Source organism: Symsagittifera roscoffensis, chromosome 9 (genome assembly GCF_963678635.1).
Source record: "Symsagittifera roscoffensis chromosome 9, txSymRosc1.1, whole genome shotgun sequence".
NCBI classification, from domain to species: domain Eukaryota; kingdom Metazoa; phylum Xenacoelomorpha; order Acoela; family Convolutidae; genus Symsagittifera; species Symsagittifera roscoffensis.
Window position 1 is genome coordinate 24,270,207 of NC_087070.1, and position 18,589 is coordinate 24,288,795.

At 33.2% G+C, this 18,589-nt stretch overlaps 1 protein-coding gene across 1 annotated transcript in view; it reads left to right on the forward strand.

Annotated features, from left to right (window-relative positions):
* Positions 1-3,738: 3,738 nt before the first annotated feature.
* The window catches only part of LOC134854772 (uncharacterized), a 43,833-nt gene continuing 28,982 nt past the window's right edge, over positions 3,739-18,589 (forward strand). The window contains exons 1-2 of the mRNA XM_063871129.1: positions 3,739-3,836; positions 4,044-4,133. Of these exons, the coding sequence (XP_063727199.1) occupies positions 3,764-3,836; positions 4,044-4,133 (163 nt within the window). The 5' untranslated portion in view covers positions 3,739-3,763. The remainder of the gene's footprint in view (positions 3,837-4,043; positions 4,134-18,589) is intronic.

An 18,589-nucleotide genomic window follows, 5' to 3' on the forward strand; every position in this document is an offset into this window, starting at 1 on the left:
GGACACATGTCCCAGCCAGCAATTTTTGGGATCATTTTTGAGATTCTACAGACTGCAGACTGTTCCGGATTCCGCGGATTCCGCAATTGCACCAATTTTTAAAATACGGTGTCTTAGTTATTATCCAAAACAGCAAAGAAGATCAAAAGAAAAGTAGCAATCTTGCGGATTCCGCCACAAATCTGATTTTGACCTTCTGGGGAATCCACTTCAATGCTTGAATGCACAGTTTGGTCTCATTCTGAAACAGAAAAAAGACGGTAAGGAATTGAAATAAAGTGGCGCCAAACAGATCGACTTGTATACGAGGGAATATCATGAAAATAGGACCCAGAACATGAAAAATACAGCCCGAAAGGTGTCGACTCCCCGTTAGCTGGTATTGGGTAGTTTTCACACCGGTTTTTTTATTCTGTCAATTTCCGGCGACCGAAATCAGTTTTCAACAAAAAAAAATGCAGCATTGAAGCTATCGACTTCCTGAAATCAAATTTAGAATAATATGTATTTTTATCCAATAAACTTTTGCAAAGTTCGAAAGTTGCTAATTTGGCCATGCTCTGGAATAGTTCATGCGGGGGCTTTGTAGATTTTATCCCGAATCCTCACAACGTGACGCGAACTATTGGTGCAAGGCGAACTATCCCGGACAACAAAATCTTTCCTAGCTAATTGAAGCTAGAATCGAAGCTAGCTAATTAGTCGTATTTATTTCGTACGACTCAAGTTTTAACACTTGATTTTTGATACTGTACAAGATTTATAGTTTTTCAATATTTTGTTTTCCAAAAAGTTATTCGATATGAATTAAGAAGCAATGTGAACTTTTAGAGCTTAGTCCTGATATACGTGCAGTCTTGTTTGAAAATTATCATCTCTTTTTGAAAACTCTGCTTTCGTTTACAAGAGTACAGAAATGATAATGCAATGTCAGATAATTTTATAAAAAAGAAAACTAGCTGAATAATACAAAAAGACAAGTAGTTGCCTTTTTTTAACTCCGTACAACAACCAATCATATCAATATGCAAAAACTGTTTACCTTCTTTTTTTTCGATCCATTAAAATTAATTCTTATTTAATTTGAGTTTTTCCTCCTTTTCTACGACGTGTTTCCGTTTACACATGAGTGGATTTCTTGCTTTATGCTTCCTTATGCAGACACCTTTTATGCTTGCAGTTCAGCGCCAATCAATAGGTCGTCCTTTTCTTTGCCCCTCCGACCTCAAAATTTGATAAACACCCCACCAAAAAAATAATACATTTTGACCCGCAGATCTAATGTCTAACATTGATGAATAAATTTTCCACAAAGTACAGCTTCTTAATTCTATTTTTTGATGGATTTTGGTTTGGCTCGGACTTATATTTATTCCAGCTAGGCTTATTTCCAATTTGAATTTAGATAAGATGGCAGCCAATTTCACCCCTTTGGATTACTCCTCGTGTCAAAACAGACCCATGACTAATAGCCAATATGAGACAGCTTCTTCAGGTATGGTTTATTTTTACCCTAAAAACACTATTAAATGAAATAAATTCAGTTTAAAACATAGTTGTGAATAAAAGGCTGAGGTGTCTATTAGCTCTCCGGGTCATTTCACTTTTCTAAGAACATTTTCCTGGATGTTTTCCGACCATTTTTGCGTAACCAGATGAGATTTTTCTGGCTTAGTACAAAGTAAAATATTCAAAGAAACAAATTCAATTTGAATAGTTTTTTTTTAATATTAAGTGATAATAATTGATTTAGCGTGATTTAAATATAAAATCGTCTTCTCTTTTCTATTACTTTTTATGTTCCTAATATTTCATTTTTTTTCTTCTTAGTGAGAGAGGGATATTCTGAAAAAATGTTTGGCGCGTCGAAAGATTGAAAATTTCATAATTTCCTATTTTGTCACGTCATAGCCAACAACTTTTTGAAAAAAAATGACGGAATTAGGGTAAGGACGTGTTAGATGGAGCCCTAATTCAAACGAAAACAACACTCCCAGGTATCGAATACATTTTGATATATAAAACACCCCTAAGTCCAACTATGATTATGAAAACTAGGTTTTACGAAAAATTTTCTCAGGGTCGAGGACTAGCTTTCCCGTACTGGAAATTACTTTTGGAGTAAAAGAATCCATTTTAATTAGACTTTTGGTTGATTTGAGTTGATCAACATTACGAGGTCAAACTATGAACTGGGTAGCCGCACTACTTTGTGTCTCTATGTTCCTGGATTCCAGAGATAAGTCTTTTAACATGTTACAAATTGTAAGTGGATTCCACTTGCAAAAATTCCGTGAATTCCGCGTTTTAATACCTGTAACGTAAATTTTGCCGGCATATTTGTTGTGTCGCGGATTCGGCAACAAGAGAAAATAGCTAGTAGTTTTGGATTTCACAACTGTCAGTGGATCCCGCAAAGGTAAAAGGAATCCGCAAATGTAAGTGGGATCCGCAAAATCTGTATGTAAATGGATTCCGAACTTTTTTATTGCTGAACTTGCATATGCACGATTGCAAGAGCTGGATATCTTAGCAATTCGTAATTGAAAAGCAAGGTCTTAAAAATTGTCAGCGGAAACCACCAACAAATTTTAAAACATGGTTAACTAAATCGATAGATGTCACCTTTTAGTATTTGGGACACATGTCCCAGCCAGCAATTTTTGGGATCATTTTTGAGATTCTACAGACTGCAGACTGTTCCGGATTCCGCGGATTCCGCAATTGCACCAATTTTTAAAATACGGTGTCTTAGTTATTATCCAAAACAGCAAAGAAGATCAAAAGAAAAGTAGCAATCTTGCGGATTCCGCCACAAATCTGATTTTGACCTTCTGGGGAATCCACTTCAATGCTTGAATGCACAGTTTGGTCTCATTCTGAAACAGAAAAAAGACGGTAAGGAATTGAAATAAAGTGGCGCCAAACAGATCGACTTGTATACGAGGGAATATCATGAAAATAGGACCCAGAACATGAAAAATACAGCCCGAAAGGTGTCGACTCCCCGTTAGCTGGTATTGGGTAGTTTTCACACCGGTTTTTTTATTCTGTCAATTTCCGGCGACCGAAATCAGTTTTCAACAAAAAAAAATGCAGCATTGAAGCTATCGACTTCCTGAAATCAAATTTAGAATAATATGTATTTTTATCCAATAAACTTTTGCAAAGTTCGAAAGTTGCTAATTTGGCCATGCTCTGGAATAGTTCATGCGGGGGCTTTGTAGATTTTATCCCGAATCCTCACAACGTGACGCGAACTATTGGTGCAAGGCGAACTATCCCGGACAACAAAATCTTTCCTAGCTAATTGAAGCTAGAATCGAAGCTAGCTAATTAGTCGTATTTATTTCGTACGACTCAAGTTTTAACACTTGATTTTTGATACTGTACAAGATTTATAGTTTTTCAATATTTTGTTTTCCAAAAAGTTATTCGATATGAATTAAGAAGCAATGTGAACTTTTAGAGCTTAGTCCTGATATACGTGCAGTCTTGTTTGAAAATTATCATCTCTTTTTGAAAACTCTGCTTTCGTTTACAAGAGTACAGAAATGATAATGCAATGTCAGATAATTTTATAAAAAAGAAAACTAGCTGAATAATACAAAAAGACAAGTAGTTGCCTTTTTTTAACTCCGTACAACAACCAATCATATCAATATGCAAAAACTGTTTACCTTCTTTTTTTTCGATCCATTAAAATTAATTCTTATTTAATTTGAGTTTTTCCTCCTTTTCTACGACGTGTTTCCGTTTACACATGAGTGGATTTCTTGCTTTATGCTTCCTTATGCAGACACCTTTTATGCTTGCAGTTCAGCGCCAATCAATAGGTCGTCCTTTTCTTTGCCCCTCCGACCTCAAAATTTGATAAACACCCCACCAAAAAAATAATACATTTTGACCCGCAGATCTAATGTCTAACATTGATGAATAAATTTTCCACAAAGTACAGCTTCTTAATTCTATTTTTTGATGGATTTTGGTTTGGCTCGGACTTATATTTATTCCAGCTAGGCTTATTTCCAATTTGAGTTTAGATAAGATGGCAGCCAATTTCACCCCTTTGGATTACTCCTCGTGTCAAAACAGACCCATGACTAATAGCCAATATGAGACAGCTTCTTCAGGTATGGTTTATTTTTACCCTAAAAACACTATTAAATGAAATAAATTCAGTTTAAAACATAGTTGTGAATAAAAGGCTGAGGTGTCTATTAGCTCTCCGGGTCATTTCACTTTTCTAAGAACATTTTCCTGGATGTTTTCCGACCATTTTTGCGTAACCAGATGAGATTTTTCTGGCTTAGTACAAAGTAAAATATTCAAAGAAACAAATTCAATTTGAATAGTTTTTTTTTAATATTAAGTGATAATAATTGATTTAGCGTGATTTAAATATAAAATCGTCTTCTCTTTTCTATTACTTTTTATGTTCCTAATATTTCATTTTTTTTCTTCTTAGTGAGAGAGGGATATTCTGAAAAAATGTTTGGCGCGTCGAAAGATTGAAAATTTCATAATTTCCTATTTTGTCACGTCATAGCCAACAACTTTTTGAAAAAAAATGACGGAATTAGGGTAAGGACGTGTTAGATGGAGCCCTAATTCAAACGAAAACAACACTCCCAGGTATCGAATACATTTTGATATATAAAACACCCCTAAGTCCAACTATGATTATGAAAACTAGGTTTTACGAAAAATTTTCTCAGGGTCGAGGACTAGCTTTCCCGTACTGGAAATTATTTTTGGAGTAAAAGAATCCATTTTAATTAGACTTTTGGTTGATTTGAGTTGATCAACATTACGAGGTCAAACTATGAACTGGGTAGCCGCACTACTTTGTGTCTCTATGTTCCTGGATTCCAGAGATAAGTCTTTTAACATGTTACAAATTGTAAGTGGATTCCACTTGCAAAAATTCCGTGAATTCCGCGTTTTAATACCTGTAACGTAAATTTTGCCGGCATATTTGTTGTGTCGCGGATTCGGCAACAAGAGAAAATAGCTAGTAGTTTTGGATTTCACAACTGTCAGTGGATCCCGCAAAGGTAAAAGGAATCCGCAAATGTAAGTGGGATCCGCAAAATCTGTATGTAAATGGATTCCGAACTTTTTTATTACTGAACTTGCATATGCACGATTGCAAGAGCTGGATATCTTAGCAATTCGTAATTGAAAAGCAAGGTCTTAAAAATTGTCAGCGGAAACCACCAACAAATTTTAAAACATGGTTAACTAAATCGATAGATGTCACCTTTTAGTATTTGGGACACATGTCCCAGCCAGCAATTTTTGGGATCATTTTTGAGATTCTACAGACTTCAGACTGTTCCGGATTCCGCGGATTCCGCAATTGCGCCAATTTTTAAAATACGGTGTCTTAGTTATTTGTTTGTGCAATCCAAAACAGCAAAGAAGATCAAAAGAAAAGTAGCAATCTTGCGGATTCCGCCACAAATCTGATTTTGACCTTCTGGGGAATCCACTTACAATGCTTGAATGCACAGTTTGGTCTCATTCTGAAACAGAAAAAAGACGGTAAGGAATTGAAATAAAGTGGCGCCAAACAGATCGACTTGTATACGAGGGAATATCATGAAAATAGGACCCAGAACATGAAAAATACAGCCCGAAAGGTGTCGACTCCCCGTTAGCTGGTATTGGGTAGTTTTCACACCGAAAATTTTGATAAATTGCAATTTTTTTTCTTCATTATTGTTAAAAGCTTTAAAACGCTCATAAATTACTCAGAAGACAACTAAAATGGCAGTATTAAAACCTACAAAAAAAAGTTTTTCCCGGGACTATGCATCGCAATTAATCATGAAGCAACATAATTCACGAAAATGCGAAGACTTCGTTTTTGATTCAGGAGTTTTGCTACAAACAGATAGAAACTACATTACGATCAGATTTTGTGACAAAAAATGCAGGGTCGTTGCTTTTAAATTCTCCAAATGAGCCGTTTATACAGCTATAAATTAATGCCACAAAAATCTGATAATGTGCTTAATTTTACACAAAACTAGAAATGTCAAAAACTAGAAATGTCAAAAATAGATAAAGCACAAAAATAGAAATGTCAATAAATTGCTGATTTCATTTTGTATAAATATTCAACGCTTGTTATGAAACAAAAAAGACCGATTTGGAATATTAAGAACAGGGACAAAAGCAGCAGCGTAACGGATTCAGGGGGACGGCTTTACCTCCATAGATCAAAAATGCTAATCAAACAATTCCATAAACTAAGTCAATGAAAAAATACTAGTTATACCAATTTGATACATTTTGCTTTAAAAAAGTGCCATCGAAATTTCAAATACAACTTTCTCATATGGAAATTGTTTGACTAGCAAGAAGAAAAATTTTGCATGTAATTTTGTAATTGCCCCAAAAAAATTTTTTTTTCAACCGCAAATCTAATTTTGTGTGCATAACGTAGTCCTGGATACACAAAATTGGATTTTTTTTGTTTCTCTGGATAATTTTTTTCAAAAGGCTAAATTGAAAGCCCATTTGTTTTTTAAGGATGTTTATTTATTTCTTGATCAACGTCTGATAATTTAAATTTCAATTTTTGAAAATAATCATCACTGAAGGTTTTCTACAAAATTTAAAAGTTTCATGCTTCCAGTATATGATTTGGGTAAGAGACCCTTTGTAATAATTTGAAGTACCCATTTTTGGCTGACGGATCCTAAAACGCTTCTAAAGGTGGCAATGTTCACTATTTTTGAGGTGGAAGCGCCCGCCAAAAAAAAACGCGATTTGTTGGTCAAAATTTTCCGAAGATGGCCATAAAACGCCTGCATGTTATTTTTTTTTCAGTTTTTGCCTGACGCGGTTTTTATTGCTTTGTAAGCTCTCGGAAAATTAATTTAGTCGACCTGAAAAAAAAATATCGACAAAATTTTCGAAATATTTTTGAAAATCCGCCCCCCCTTCGTGAAAATCTTAGATCTGCCCCTGAAGAGCAGTTAGTTTTAGTACTCATTGTGAATAACACTTTTTCTCTAAAACTTAAAAAATCATAACAATAATGACAGCTTGTGATTTTGAAGCAATTTAAAATCAGGTTAAATCAATTGTTTTAGCATTAAAATTGAGCTATTTAAATCTACACTTTTTCCTCAAAGTTATTTTCTCTCACTAAAATCAATCTTAATACATTTTTGTCGCTCCAAAACCTATCTGAGTCTTTTTTTCCGTATGTTCAATCGGTTCATTTTTGCAATTCAATCTCAATTTACCGGATGGGGATTGATTGAAAAATGAAAAAAAAAACTTAAAATGAAAGTCATTCGTAACTACTATGTAAATCCGATTAAACGAACACTATACTATTTTTTCCCTGTTTAAAAAATGAAAAGCCTGCTAAGATAAGAAAAAACAGGTAAGCTGAAAGATCAACTGGATTATAATTATAATGCGCGTCTTTTAACCGCAGAGAAACAAAATTGGCTTGAACTTCACATCTGATAAAATTAGCTAAAAGTTTTTTTTTATATCAAGAACAGTTGTTCGACGTGGGAGTAGCCACACAATATTTGGAGAAAAAAGTAGAACGCTTTGAAAAATTTATATTTTTTTATTTTTATTTTTATTTTAGTTGGCGAGAATTGATTCAAATAAAATTTTTTTAAAAGCATAAGAAAAACCTTTAAAGTATGACATGGATTTTTTTACTAGCCCATTACGAGGCCAAACGGTGTCATTGTGATGCTTGTGCATATTTCGTCAAAAATTCAATCAAACATTCTTGAATAATTATCCCAAATGTATAAAAATTCACAGAGTTACTGATCATATGGTATAAACTTTGCACCGAATAGTCAGATCTGACAATTTGTTGAACCAGGGGAATCATATTTTATTATGTTGAATCATATTATAACGACTGCCGGAATAACTTAACCAGAAAAACTTAATTCAGCCCTTAAGTGAGGCACTGAAATATCGCTTTGGAGCTGAAACATTAGTGAAAAAAAAATCTCATGTATGATCAATAGATAACTTACGATTTTCAATTAAATTTCCTGAAAACACTTTAGTATAAGTTATAACCTATAATTAGACAAAAACTTACGATAGAGCTCAGCAGAAAAACGTATGCTTTTGAATGAACAACAGCTAAATCAAAACAAAAACTAAAATTTTCAAGCTGTACCGTAAAACATTCGTCAAAGCAAAAAAAAGTTTTTTGTGCAAAACATAGGAGTAGGAAAAAAGTATGACATGGATATAGTATTTTTTCTAGACCATTACGAGGCCAAAGAGTGTCAGTGCAAGGCTTATATAGATTCCGCAAAAAAAATCGATCAATGGTTCTCGAATATTTATCCCAAATGTATATAAACTCGCAAATTCGCTGATCCCAAATGTTTAAAAGTTCGCAGATTTAACCTCCGACTGGTTTTCGCAAAGTTTGGGAACTTAAAAATTGCCAATTTGACAACGCTCTCGACTAATGTATGCGCATTTTTGAAAATTTTATCCATAATCACGAAAGCAAATTATCCCGCGCAACAAATTCGTTCCAAAATGAGTTGAGGCTAACTAGTCGGCCGTATTTGTTTTGTACAACTTAAATTTTCACACTTGATCTTTGATAGTGTCCAAATTTTATATTTTTTCAATATTTTTTCCCCAAAAATTTATACGATATGTATATAGGGGTAGTCGGATTATTCAGGGCTTTGCCCTGAATTACGAGCATGAAAATGATCTGTCGAACCATTCTTCTTCTTTTGAGTTTTCAATTACTTCAGTTGCCATGTTTTGTTTCCAACTTCATGTTTCAATCAAAAGTTACAAAATGCGCACGTTTACAAATGAAAGTCACGAATGGCTCGAGCAATCAAAATTAGGAAAAATTAAGGTCAATAACATCCTCGGAGGAGCCCTTAGTTTTTCCTTAGGATTTATTAGTGCTAGTTTACGGCCGGTCGAGTAATTTTACCTAGCACTGTCTTTATCGCGGACAAGCGCGCTCTACTGTCAGGCCCGGTGAAAATTTCGATAGTTCGTCCAAGTGGTCAGATGCCACGCGGAAAGGCGTCCTCCAGTATCCATACGAATTCTCCAGTTTTAATGATATCCTCTGACTGTGACAATTTTGTGCGCTGGATAAGAGTCGGAGCATATTCCTTCAGGAGTCGGCGCCCGAACTAATCCATATTCTCTTTCACCAACTTCCAGGACTTTGAGGACAGCTTAGTTGTTGGTTGGTCGCTGAAGGCCATTGAGAGCGTATAGATAAACGGTCTGACAAAAAGGAAATAGTTTGGCGTCAAGGGAAGGTCGTCCGCAACAGAGCACTCTTGTTCCACTAACAAATTGCAGAGTTCACAAACAAATTGCAGAATTCAATAAGAAATTACAGAATGACTATTGTTTGCTGAAACTACATACATCATAACGAGGCTAAACAGTGCACTTTTCTTTCATCGCCAGGAAAGTCGAGGATATCGATAAGAGTTTTTTGCCAAAAAAAAAATTATAAATCGGACTAATTTGGCGCTTGAAAAATTATTAGAAAATTCTAATGCCTCATACTAGAAGCTCAATTTCAATCGTTTTTTTTTACTAAACATCTCTAAGCAAATGGTGAAAAAATCTTTTTGGCAGCGTCGAGTATGGCCAGTCAAACGCTTCTTGTTTTGGGTTTAACCTACTGTGGCCGAAGACAGGATACAAATAGGAGTATACAAAAGCCACTTTCATTTATGAAAACATATTTTTTGGTCTCTGTAAGTTAAAAAGAGGATTTTTTTAAAATTTAGAAACATAATAATGCTTTGAGCAAAACACTGCATTGCAACTGGTTAGCTAGAAAAAATGTTTGGTAACCGGTTTTTTTATAACTTTTCTTGTTTGAAAGTTTTTAAGCAGTCATTATTTTTAAGATTAAATTTTTTTTGCTAAGTTTGTAATTAACTATGATTAAAAATTTGAGATGTGTATATTTCAAGATAAATTCTAATGCTTCAAAGAAGACAATGTTGACTTACTGAGGTTGAAATAGAGCAAAACAAACTTTGAAAATTTTAACATTGATATAAAGAAACTTTGTCTGAGCAAGGTAACTTTTATAGATATTATTATGATCTGTTTTTCCGCTCCTGGGCTCTAAATCTTTAAAATAAAAATACTCTGAAGAATATTTCCTTTTGTAATTTAATTAGGATTGTTCTTAAATTCAAAAGTTTTGATAGCATGTTTCTGATAGAAAAAACTTCAATTTAAAAAACTTCTACGAAAAACTTAAACTTATGACATTCACTATTATGCACATACTTTAAAAGTACATGTCAATATTAAATTTTAGTGTATTAGCAGTTTAAAAAAAACGCATTCAGGAAACAAGTTGACTCTTTCACTGAATAAAAAAAATAATTGTCTGATTAAATTTTCAATTTAAATGTTTGATTATGCGTTAGGTATTAATAACAACTTGTGATAACTTATAAAATATCATAATTCAAATCACAAAAATCAATTTTGGCGTAAGAAATTGTTAGGACACTTCCTTGGAAAAGCAAAAAAAACATGTAATCAAGAAATTTCAGAAAACCAAAAAAAGATCGATTAAGAAAAATTTTTTGTTTTTTCAATTTCGGGAAAAAAATATCAAGATCTCGCATTAACGTTTTCTGGCTATCATGGATTTTTTATTGAACGCATTACCAAAAAGAATTATCCACGTAGGATAAAACTTTTAGTTAAATTAATTTTTCCCTGCGGATTTGTTTTATTTTCATCACTCTTCGAAAATAAAATTGGATTGCGCATTTTTGCGTCATTTTTACTATTGTAAATAAAGAAAGTAATTTACGTGCTTCCTAGTAAACAAAATTGAAATTAATTGAGACAAAAATCTTAAGTCAAACCAGAAATGTCAATTTTTAAGTTTTTTTTTTCTGATGTGTTTGCCATTTCATTAGCAAAAGAATCGAAATTGAGTTAGACAAACTGCATAAATTTAAATCCGTTCTTAACAACTTGAGCTTTAGATGAACATAAGATGTATCAATAGACTTCTGTACTTATAGGGCATTTACAGCTCTTTCCTGAAAAAAATCAATTACTCTTTCGGTGTTTTCACTTCAATCGCTTCATATAGTTTATGGATGATTTTGCAATAACTAATCCCAATGAGCTCTTTTTATTTGTAATTTTTTATAAGTGGCAGATAACTCGAAGACTCATTTTGCATATGCGATTATATTCAAAGGAAAAAAGGGAATCGCGCTTCGATATGCCTGTTTGACTTGTAAATCAGAGCTTTATTTCTAAATTTCTTCAAATTTGATGAATGGGTTTATTTTGAAAAACTTTTGATTTTGTTGATGACAATTATGCTACTAGCAATATCTTATGTACGTTTGCAGTCGTTTTAAATTTTTCTTATGGTTCCCGAACTGTTATTTTAGCTGTGTTTAGATGCGGGCTTTGAAGTTTGTTAGGATCATTGGCTGTTTATGTTGAAAACTGTCATTGATATGCGCCAATGTCTCTTTTCAAATTTTGTTTGGTTACTTCTGCTGACAAGGGAAATGTTTTCTTTAGGCTCCAATGGGTTGCAGTTCAAATGTTGTACTGCAGAAGATTCTGGTTGAAGTAATTGATAGAATCCGTTTGATTTTGAAAAAGCTACCGAAAGTTTTGTCGACTATAACTAGTGAGTTTTTAAATTGGGTTGCTGCTAAGTGCCGATGGTTAGACTCGGGTTTTTGACTTGTTGTGTAGTGACTTTATGGGACGTTATGTACTACTTTGAGTCAATGCTGAAGGTTCTTTTCTTCCCAGATATCGAGTCCCACGCTGGACGCCATGTAAAAAACATTCAATGTTCCTAACTTTATTTGGCTTCAATCAGTTGGCTGCAGGTGGTTTCAATGTTTTCCAATTTTCTTTTTGATTTTGTTCAACTTTGAAATGATAAGCAATTTTGCAGCTTTTTGTTTAAGCAAATTAATCCAATGTCAATTGCTGCTAGTGGTAGATAACACCAAGAATAATTTTGCATCTGCGAGATTATTTAAAGGAAAAGCGGTGGATGGAGTGATTCCTAGTTAAAACCACATATACCGTAAAAACAATTTCTATAGTTTATAACACATATTGGTTGCTTGTCGTATATTCTGATCGAAGTAATCGATGGTATCGGTATCAATCTCTAAATTCTGTTATAAATTTTGTCGATAATTACTAAAAGATGTTTTATTTTGGGTTGCTGCTTAGTCGTCTATAACTTGGCATGGTTTTCGACTCTGTTGGTGCGATGCTGTAAAGTATCGTCTGCTCTGGCAACAATTCAATCGATTTCGTTATGAAGTCCTTTTGAATTAAGGCTGACGTTTCTCTTTTTTGTCGTTATGGAGTCCCACCTTAAACAAACGGTGTTATTAGGCCGCTCGCTTGTTTTCCATTTTAGACGGTAATCCTAACCCGTTCCAAAAATTGGTTCCAACTCCAATTTTGACCATTTTTTGAAATCTTTCGTTTACTGTAAAGCTATTTATTTAAATTTTTCAGATTGTAGTTATAATAAATGTAATTCGAACAATTATCTCGTAACTCAGAACTTTAAAGTTACTCAAGTTATTTCAATTTAGTGGTTCAAAGACTCTTGCGGGCAAAAGTATCAATTTTTATTAGGTATTATTTATTTTTATTGAGTATGAAGCTTTTTTTCGAGACTAAAGGTCGTTTTCTTACCGTGAGACGTATTTTTGGATAACGTATCTTTGGATATCTAAAAGTCGTTTTCTTACCGTGTGACGTATTTTTGGATACGTATTTTTGGTTACCGTGTGACGTGTTTTTGGATAACTTCGAAGGAATAAGTGTTGGGCAATTTCAATTTGCAATATCACTTTTCCAAAGATGAAATATATTGTGCAGCTCATTTGAAAACTCCATAAAAATAATCGCATGCTTTCATACTCTGATTTGAAATAGGATCTAGCATGTATACATGATTTAGCTGGGAAAATATCTGATGAAATCAACCTCAGCGCCATCACATTTATTTTCAAGCAGTGAATGATCTGGTTGCTTTCAAGAAATCCAAAAAATGAATACACTTTTTAAATTTAGATTTCACTTGTACGGATATAAAATGACTTTTTATGAACATCTTCCACAAATTTATCTGTACTCGGAGCAATTTTGAGCAATGCAGTGTTTTAGCTATTTGCCCGTGGAATCCAAAACAGCAGAGAAGATCAAACAAAAATAGCAAATTTGCCTGTTGCGGAATTTGCTTACAATTCACAAAATACACAATTTGGCCTCGCAATGAAGTCATTTTTGTTGTATTTTTAATTAGCGAATTTTTCCGCAAGTGCCCAAAATGAGGCCAACTTTCGATAAAAGAGGAAAAACCAACGAAAAGCACCCGTACCTAGCAAATATTCCACTTCAGATCTGAAATAATTTTTTTTCCTATCTAATTTGAAAAATAATTTAGGAAAAGGTTATAACGGATCTATTTTAGGATTTGAAGTTTTAATTTTCATGGCTTTTTAAATCTAAAAATTTTTTTTCAGATCTAAATTTCAGATCTGAAGTTTTTTAAATTTCTAATCAAAATTTAAAATAACAAATTTCCGATCTGAGAATCAATTTATGCAAGAAATAAAGTTTTTCAGATCTTGTTTCGTCAAAAATGGTCGTCAAAAACGCTCAGTGTTTTGCCCTGTAAAAACTGAGCACAATTACATTCACTTTTTTGAATTGATTTCCGGAAATTTTTTCGGGTTGCTCCTGAAATGCCAGTCAAACAATTTTTATATATGGACAACTGTTAGTCATATACTTTTTTGCATTTCTATAAATACAGAAAAACGCCTGAAAGGTCTATGAGTAGTGACTCTCATAAACGAAAAATGTATGCCATGCAATTTTCCATCAACCAAAAAAAACAATTTTTTTTTTAAAATTGATTCCTTCTCAAAATCTTTTTGTTGCGTTCCTAATCGAAATCAAGTGGCAAAGATCTTGATTGCTCAAAGCTAGAGTCACCAAAAGTTCAACGATTTAGCGTGTACATGCAATGGAAACGACCTGAAAATATAAATATTGCGCAAAAAAATAATGAAAGTAGCTAAACTAATGAAACTACCAATTTTTGGAGCAGACTCTAACTTTTTGAATGCAAATTTTTATTTAGTGATGCAGTGCTCAAGGCATCTAAGAAATGTGCAGTGAAAACATCAAGCTTTTTGAGAATTTCTGAAAAAGTTACCTAGAGAAAAATTAAATTAATCCATTTTTTGAAAAGCCAAGACTACGTGATACGCCCAAACAAAACTTTTTGTTCAGGCAGAAAAGAAATTGGAAAAAGTTTATTTGAGTACAGAAATTGCTTTGCGCTGGATGGAAAATCTAGAATTGTTTTTGGAGCGATTTCACGAAAATTTTTCTTATAAAGTTTTTCAGTAAAATTTTTGGTGTCGCCATCAAAACTATGCTAGTCACACAGTTTCTGGTAAAACACATGAAGTTGATGCCAAAAAAAAACAGAACAAAAATCTTTGAAAAAATAGTTAATCCATTTTAGCAAAAAATATAAAAACTGTTTGAATAGCATTTTTCAACAATTTAGCATTTTTGAATTTGGAGGTCAAACCGAGCCATTTGTGTCTCCACTATGTTTTTCTATTCTTCTCAACACAAGCCATAGATTTAAGTGCGTTCTGATTTTTATGTTTAAACAGACTGATGAAAAATTTTAGTTTAAAATTATTTTCCCAATTGGAGATAAATTGGTTTCACCATAACTTTAAAGCAAAAAAGACAACTCGTCTCTGGTCCAAACACTTAAAGCTTTGATTTTGTCTGCTCTAATAACTATAAGCTTTCGTTACAAGATAATTTTTGTAGAAAATAAAAAAATTCTCTTAAGCTCACATACTAATAATAGTTTTATTTTCATGTCAGAAACCTACAATCATGCGCTCTATTAATTTGTACGTTTACAATTTAATTCGACTTGTAAGAATACCAAAAATGCATCAACCTGTCGGATGGCATCTCCATGCGCAAAAGCTTTTCACCTTATCTAATAATTTAGATTATAAGGACAAGACTCAACGAACTTTTTACGAACCCATTTTTGATTTTGTTTTTGTTGTTGTTTTCAGCATATTTTGGCCGCGAAACTTTATTTCCACAAAATGTTTTTATAATTTAACCATGAGTTTGGAAAGTGACTCTCGGACCAGAGGGTGTGCGTTTGTGCCCACCATCATTTGGAACTTCGCTTTTTTCTAAATTCAAAACGTTTCCTCCACGCCCGTTTTTGCTTGATTACTATCTTTTTAAGTCACTCTACTAGCTGTTCCATCAATCTCAACCTAATTATTTAGTGAATCTTTTGTTGGATTTTTGCTGCTCAGATCTAAAATGGTTGTTTTATCCTTTTTTATAGCGCGCGGATTCTCCAAAAAAAAATTAACCTTGGTGTTGAATTCCAATTGTTTTCGTTATAAACAATGCGCAATGATTGGTAAACATAACTATTTTTTTCTCCCTCTAGACATTTGACGAGTAAAGTTTTTAAAACAAACTGAACAACGTACCCTGGACTGAACCTTAGGTTATAGGATATTTTTTGTCTTAATTTCCTAGAATGTTTTGTTGTAACTAACCGGCTCAAAATTCTGCTGTTCACGATCCTCAAGGTATTCTACTGTTCACGATTCTCGAGGCACTGTTCACGATTCTCAATATATGACCTCGAATGATCAACAAATTTATCTCGTAAACCATCGAACTCACTTGTTTGTAGTGAAAATTTGTGAGCAACTGTGTCATTACGATTATGTAAGATCTGCTAGTCCGAGCGAAGTCAAGAAAATCTTCTAAATTTTCCAATTTCGGTTCGATGGGTCTTTAGTTAACAACAACATGATATTACAGTTCTCAGTAAACTTCTCAGACGGTTCTTAATCAATTTTTTTGAAAAAAAATTTCAATAACTAGAGGAAAAATTATTGTTCGACAAATACTACAATATCATGACATTGTGCCGTTTTTGCAGTTTGGATGAAGTTAAGCATTCTTGAAATTTGAACGACAAAAAGCTAACTCTAAAAAACTGCCAACAATTTGCAACAATTTTTAGGCTGCTACTTTGGTTGTCGAAGCTGTTTTTCTTCTTCAAACTTTTGATTACCTCATAAATTTCCTCTAGTGAATTGTTCTCAATAAACATTGTTTTTCATTCTCAACACAATTTTTCGCAAAAAATTGTCCAATTCTTAATAGCTGCGAGCTCAAGAACGAATTGTTCGCAAGCATGTTGGATAAATATTTTTAAAAAAATGTGAAAAACAGCCATTTACATCTTCAATGACATTTTTCAAATCTAGTTATTCGTTGGTCTGCCAAAATGCGAAGTTGAACTGTAACAAGATCTCTTTGTTATTCGAAACATCATCCCAAATGGAATTTTAATGGAATATCACTGTGGAACAAAAACTGGTAAAAATACATCTATTGTTGACTCGCTGCTTGTTATTTGTGTAGTATCTCCTTTTAAAAAATTTAGCCTAAGCATTAGCAAGCTGTTATCCAAGACTTACAGAGGGTCACATTTCGATTTGGACACTTCAACTTTCATGTTTCCCCATCAACTCAAACAGAGCAACTGTAAGGGTCTTGTAATTGATCAAGAAGCTTAAAGTTGCTCATCTGGGGCCTTTTGTACACTAATTATCATCACAGTTTTTACTTAAAATGATCAGAATTGGCATTTCCCCCGAGGTCGGATTCTAAATTTTATCATGTGAAGTAACTTCAATTGCGTAGAAGCAACACCTCCACTGCGTCTATACCTGATCACTTTTTCTTGTTTCTATAATATGGTAAACTTTCAATTCGAAAATATCTAACTCCTTTTGATCTTTCAGCCGTGTTTCCGTTTGAGCTATAGTTTGCTGTTTATCAGCTTTAGTTTCTGGACTTTAAATTTTTCAATTTAACTTCCGTATTTTTTCGTTTACGTCAATTTTGAGCAAGAGAAAAACTAAATGCACCAATGCCAGTTAAAAAGTAAATATTTGACTTTATTGCGACTCCTTGCCTCCTTAGACTCGTTTTCTACAAAACTCAGCAAGAAGCTAAAATTAGCTCAGCCTTGAAGTTAAATTGAGTTTCTAGCTGGAGTCAATCAAGTAGCGAGCTTCTTTCAGTGGTATAAAAGTCTTGGTGAAAATGTTGTTTTTTTGAAGATTTGAAATAAAAGAAGATTTTTGTCTCAGATTATAGATGTCAATCATGATTGAACAAATTAGCTAACTCCTAAATCTAAAGAACATAGACAATTTGTGATTCCAAAAAAAAAGCATTTTGGTATTTTATTTTTAAGTCAAAAAGTGATCATTGTCTTCAACAAAATGCGAAGAATGTGAATCAATTATCAGTTTATTTCAAGAAATCTTATCTGAAAATTGGTTTAAGAAAAGCTTTCTGAATATTTAATAAGATTGTGCTAAGAAATCTAAACGTAAAGGTGGTGAGAAAATCACAACAATGAATTCAAATAACAACAAAACTCTTCGAATCAGGATGAAGCCCTGAAGGTTTTGATTACATTTAAAAGTCTATGCTCTAATTGTTTTCAGATTTTTGTAGAAATCAACCAACCACTGGCTATGAGAATTAAAAAATAGTCTATTTCGCATTTAGCCAACCATTAAATGGCCAAACAGCATGCGTTAATTCTATTGTTGGAGCAGATTGTAAGACGGATTACGTCGCCGCCTAACAGTATCAGCATGAAATATATTGCGCGATAATTATCCCAAACTGGTCAAATTGCAATCTTTAAACCCTCATAATTTTACAAATATTTATCTTAGGTGAAATACTCTTTTGAAATTGAGCGCAGTAAACCAGAACTTTTCGAATGGTAAGCTATCCCGTCAAATAATTTCTAATTTTTTCTAGTCAAAAACTGCCTGCTAAAAAGTCGAGATTATTCTAAAGAAAACAAACCAACTAAAGCACCAAAAACTCAAAAAAGGGAAAAAAACTTGTTAATCAAAAATCTTAATTTCGTCTGGAGAGCTAGAACCACTCCGAGGATAAATACTTCTCGAAAGTCGGAACAATAGGTTGTCTCACGTACTTAATCAGCACATGGAAAAAAGCTACCCAAAAACTGCGTTACGTAGCAAGGAGAAGATACGTTAAAAAGAAGACAAGTACTAGATAAGGCAATCAGAATCTAGTTAAGAATACAATTGCAGGAAAAAAGTAATTATTTGTTTTGCTTTAATACAATTATTTTCATTTGTCGCTTGATTGAATAGTTCATGTATTTAACAACCTTTTTTGCGAGTTTCAAAAATGGTTGCCTACTTTTTGACAGCATTGTTTAAATTTTGTTGTTTCTTTAGGGTTCTCCTACTCTTAAAATTTAAACGCTCTGCTACGCCTGCAAAAACAAAAAAATATTAATTTTAGTATACTCTGCTATAATTAAATATCATTTAACAGGACAAAAAACCTCTAACAGGAATACTCCAGCACCAATATACCTAGAAAATTTTTCAAAATTGTATAT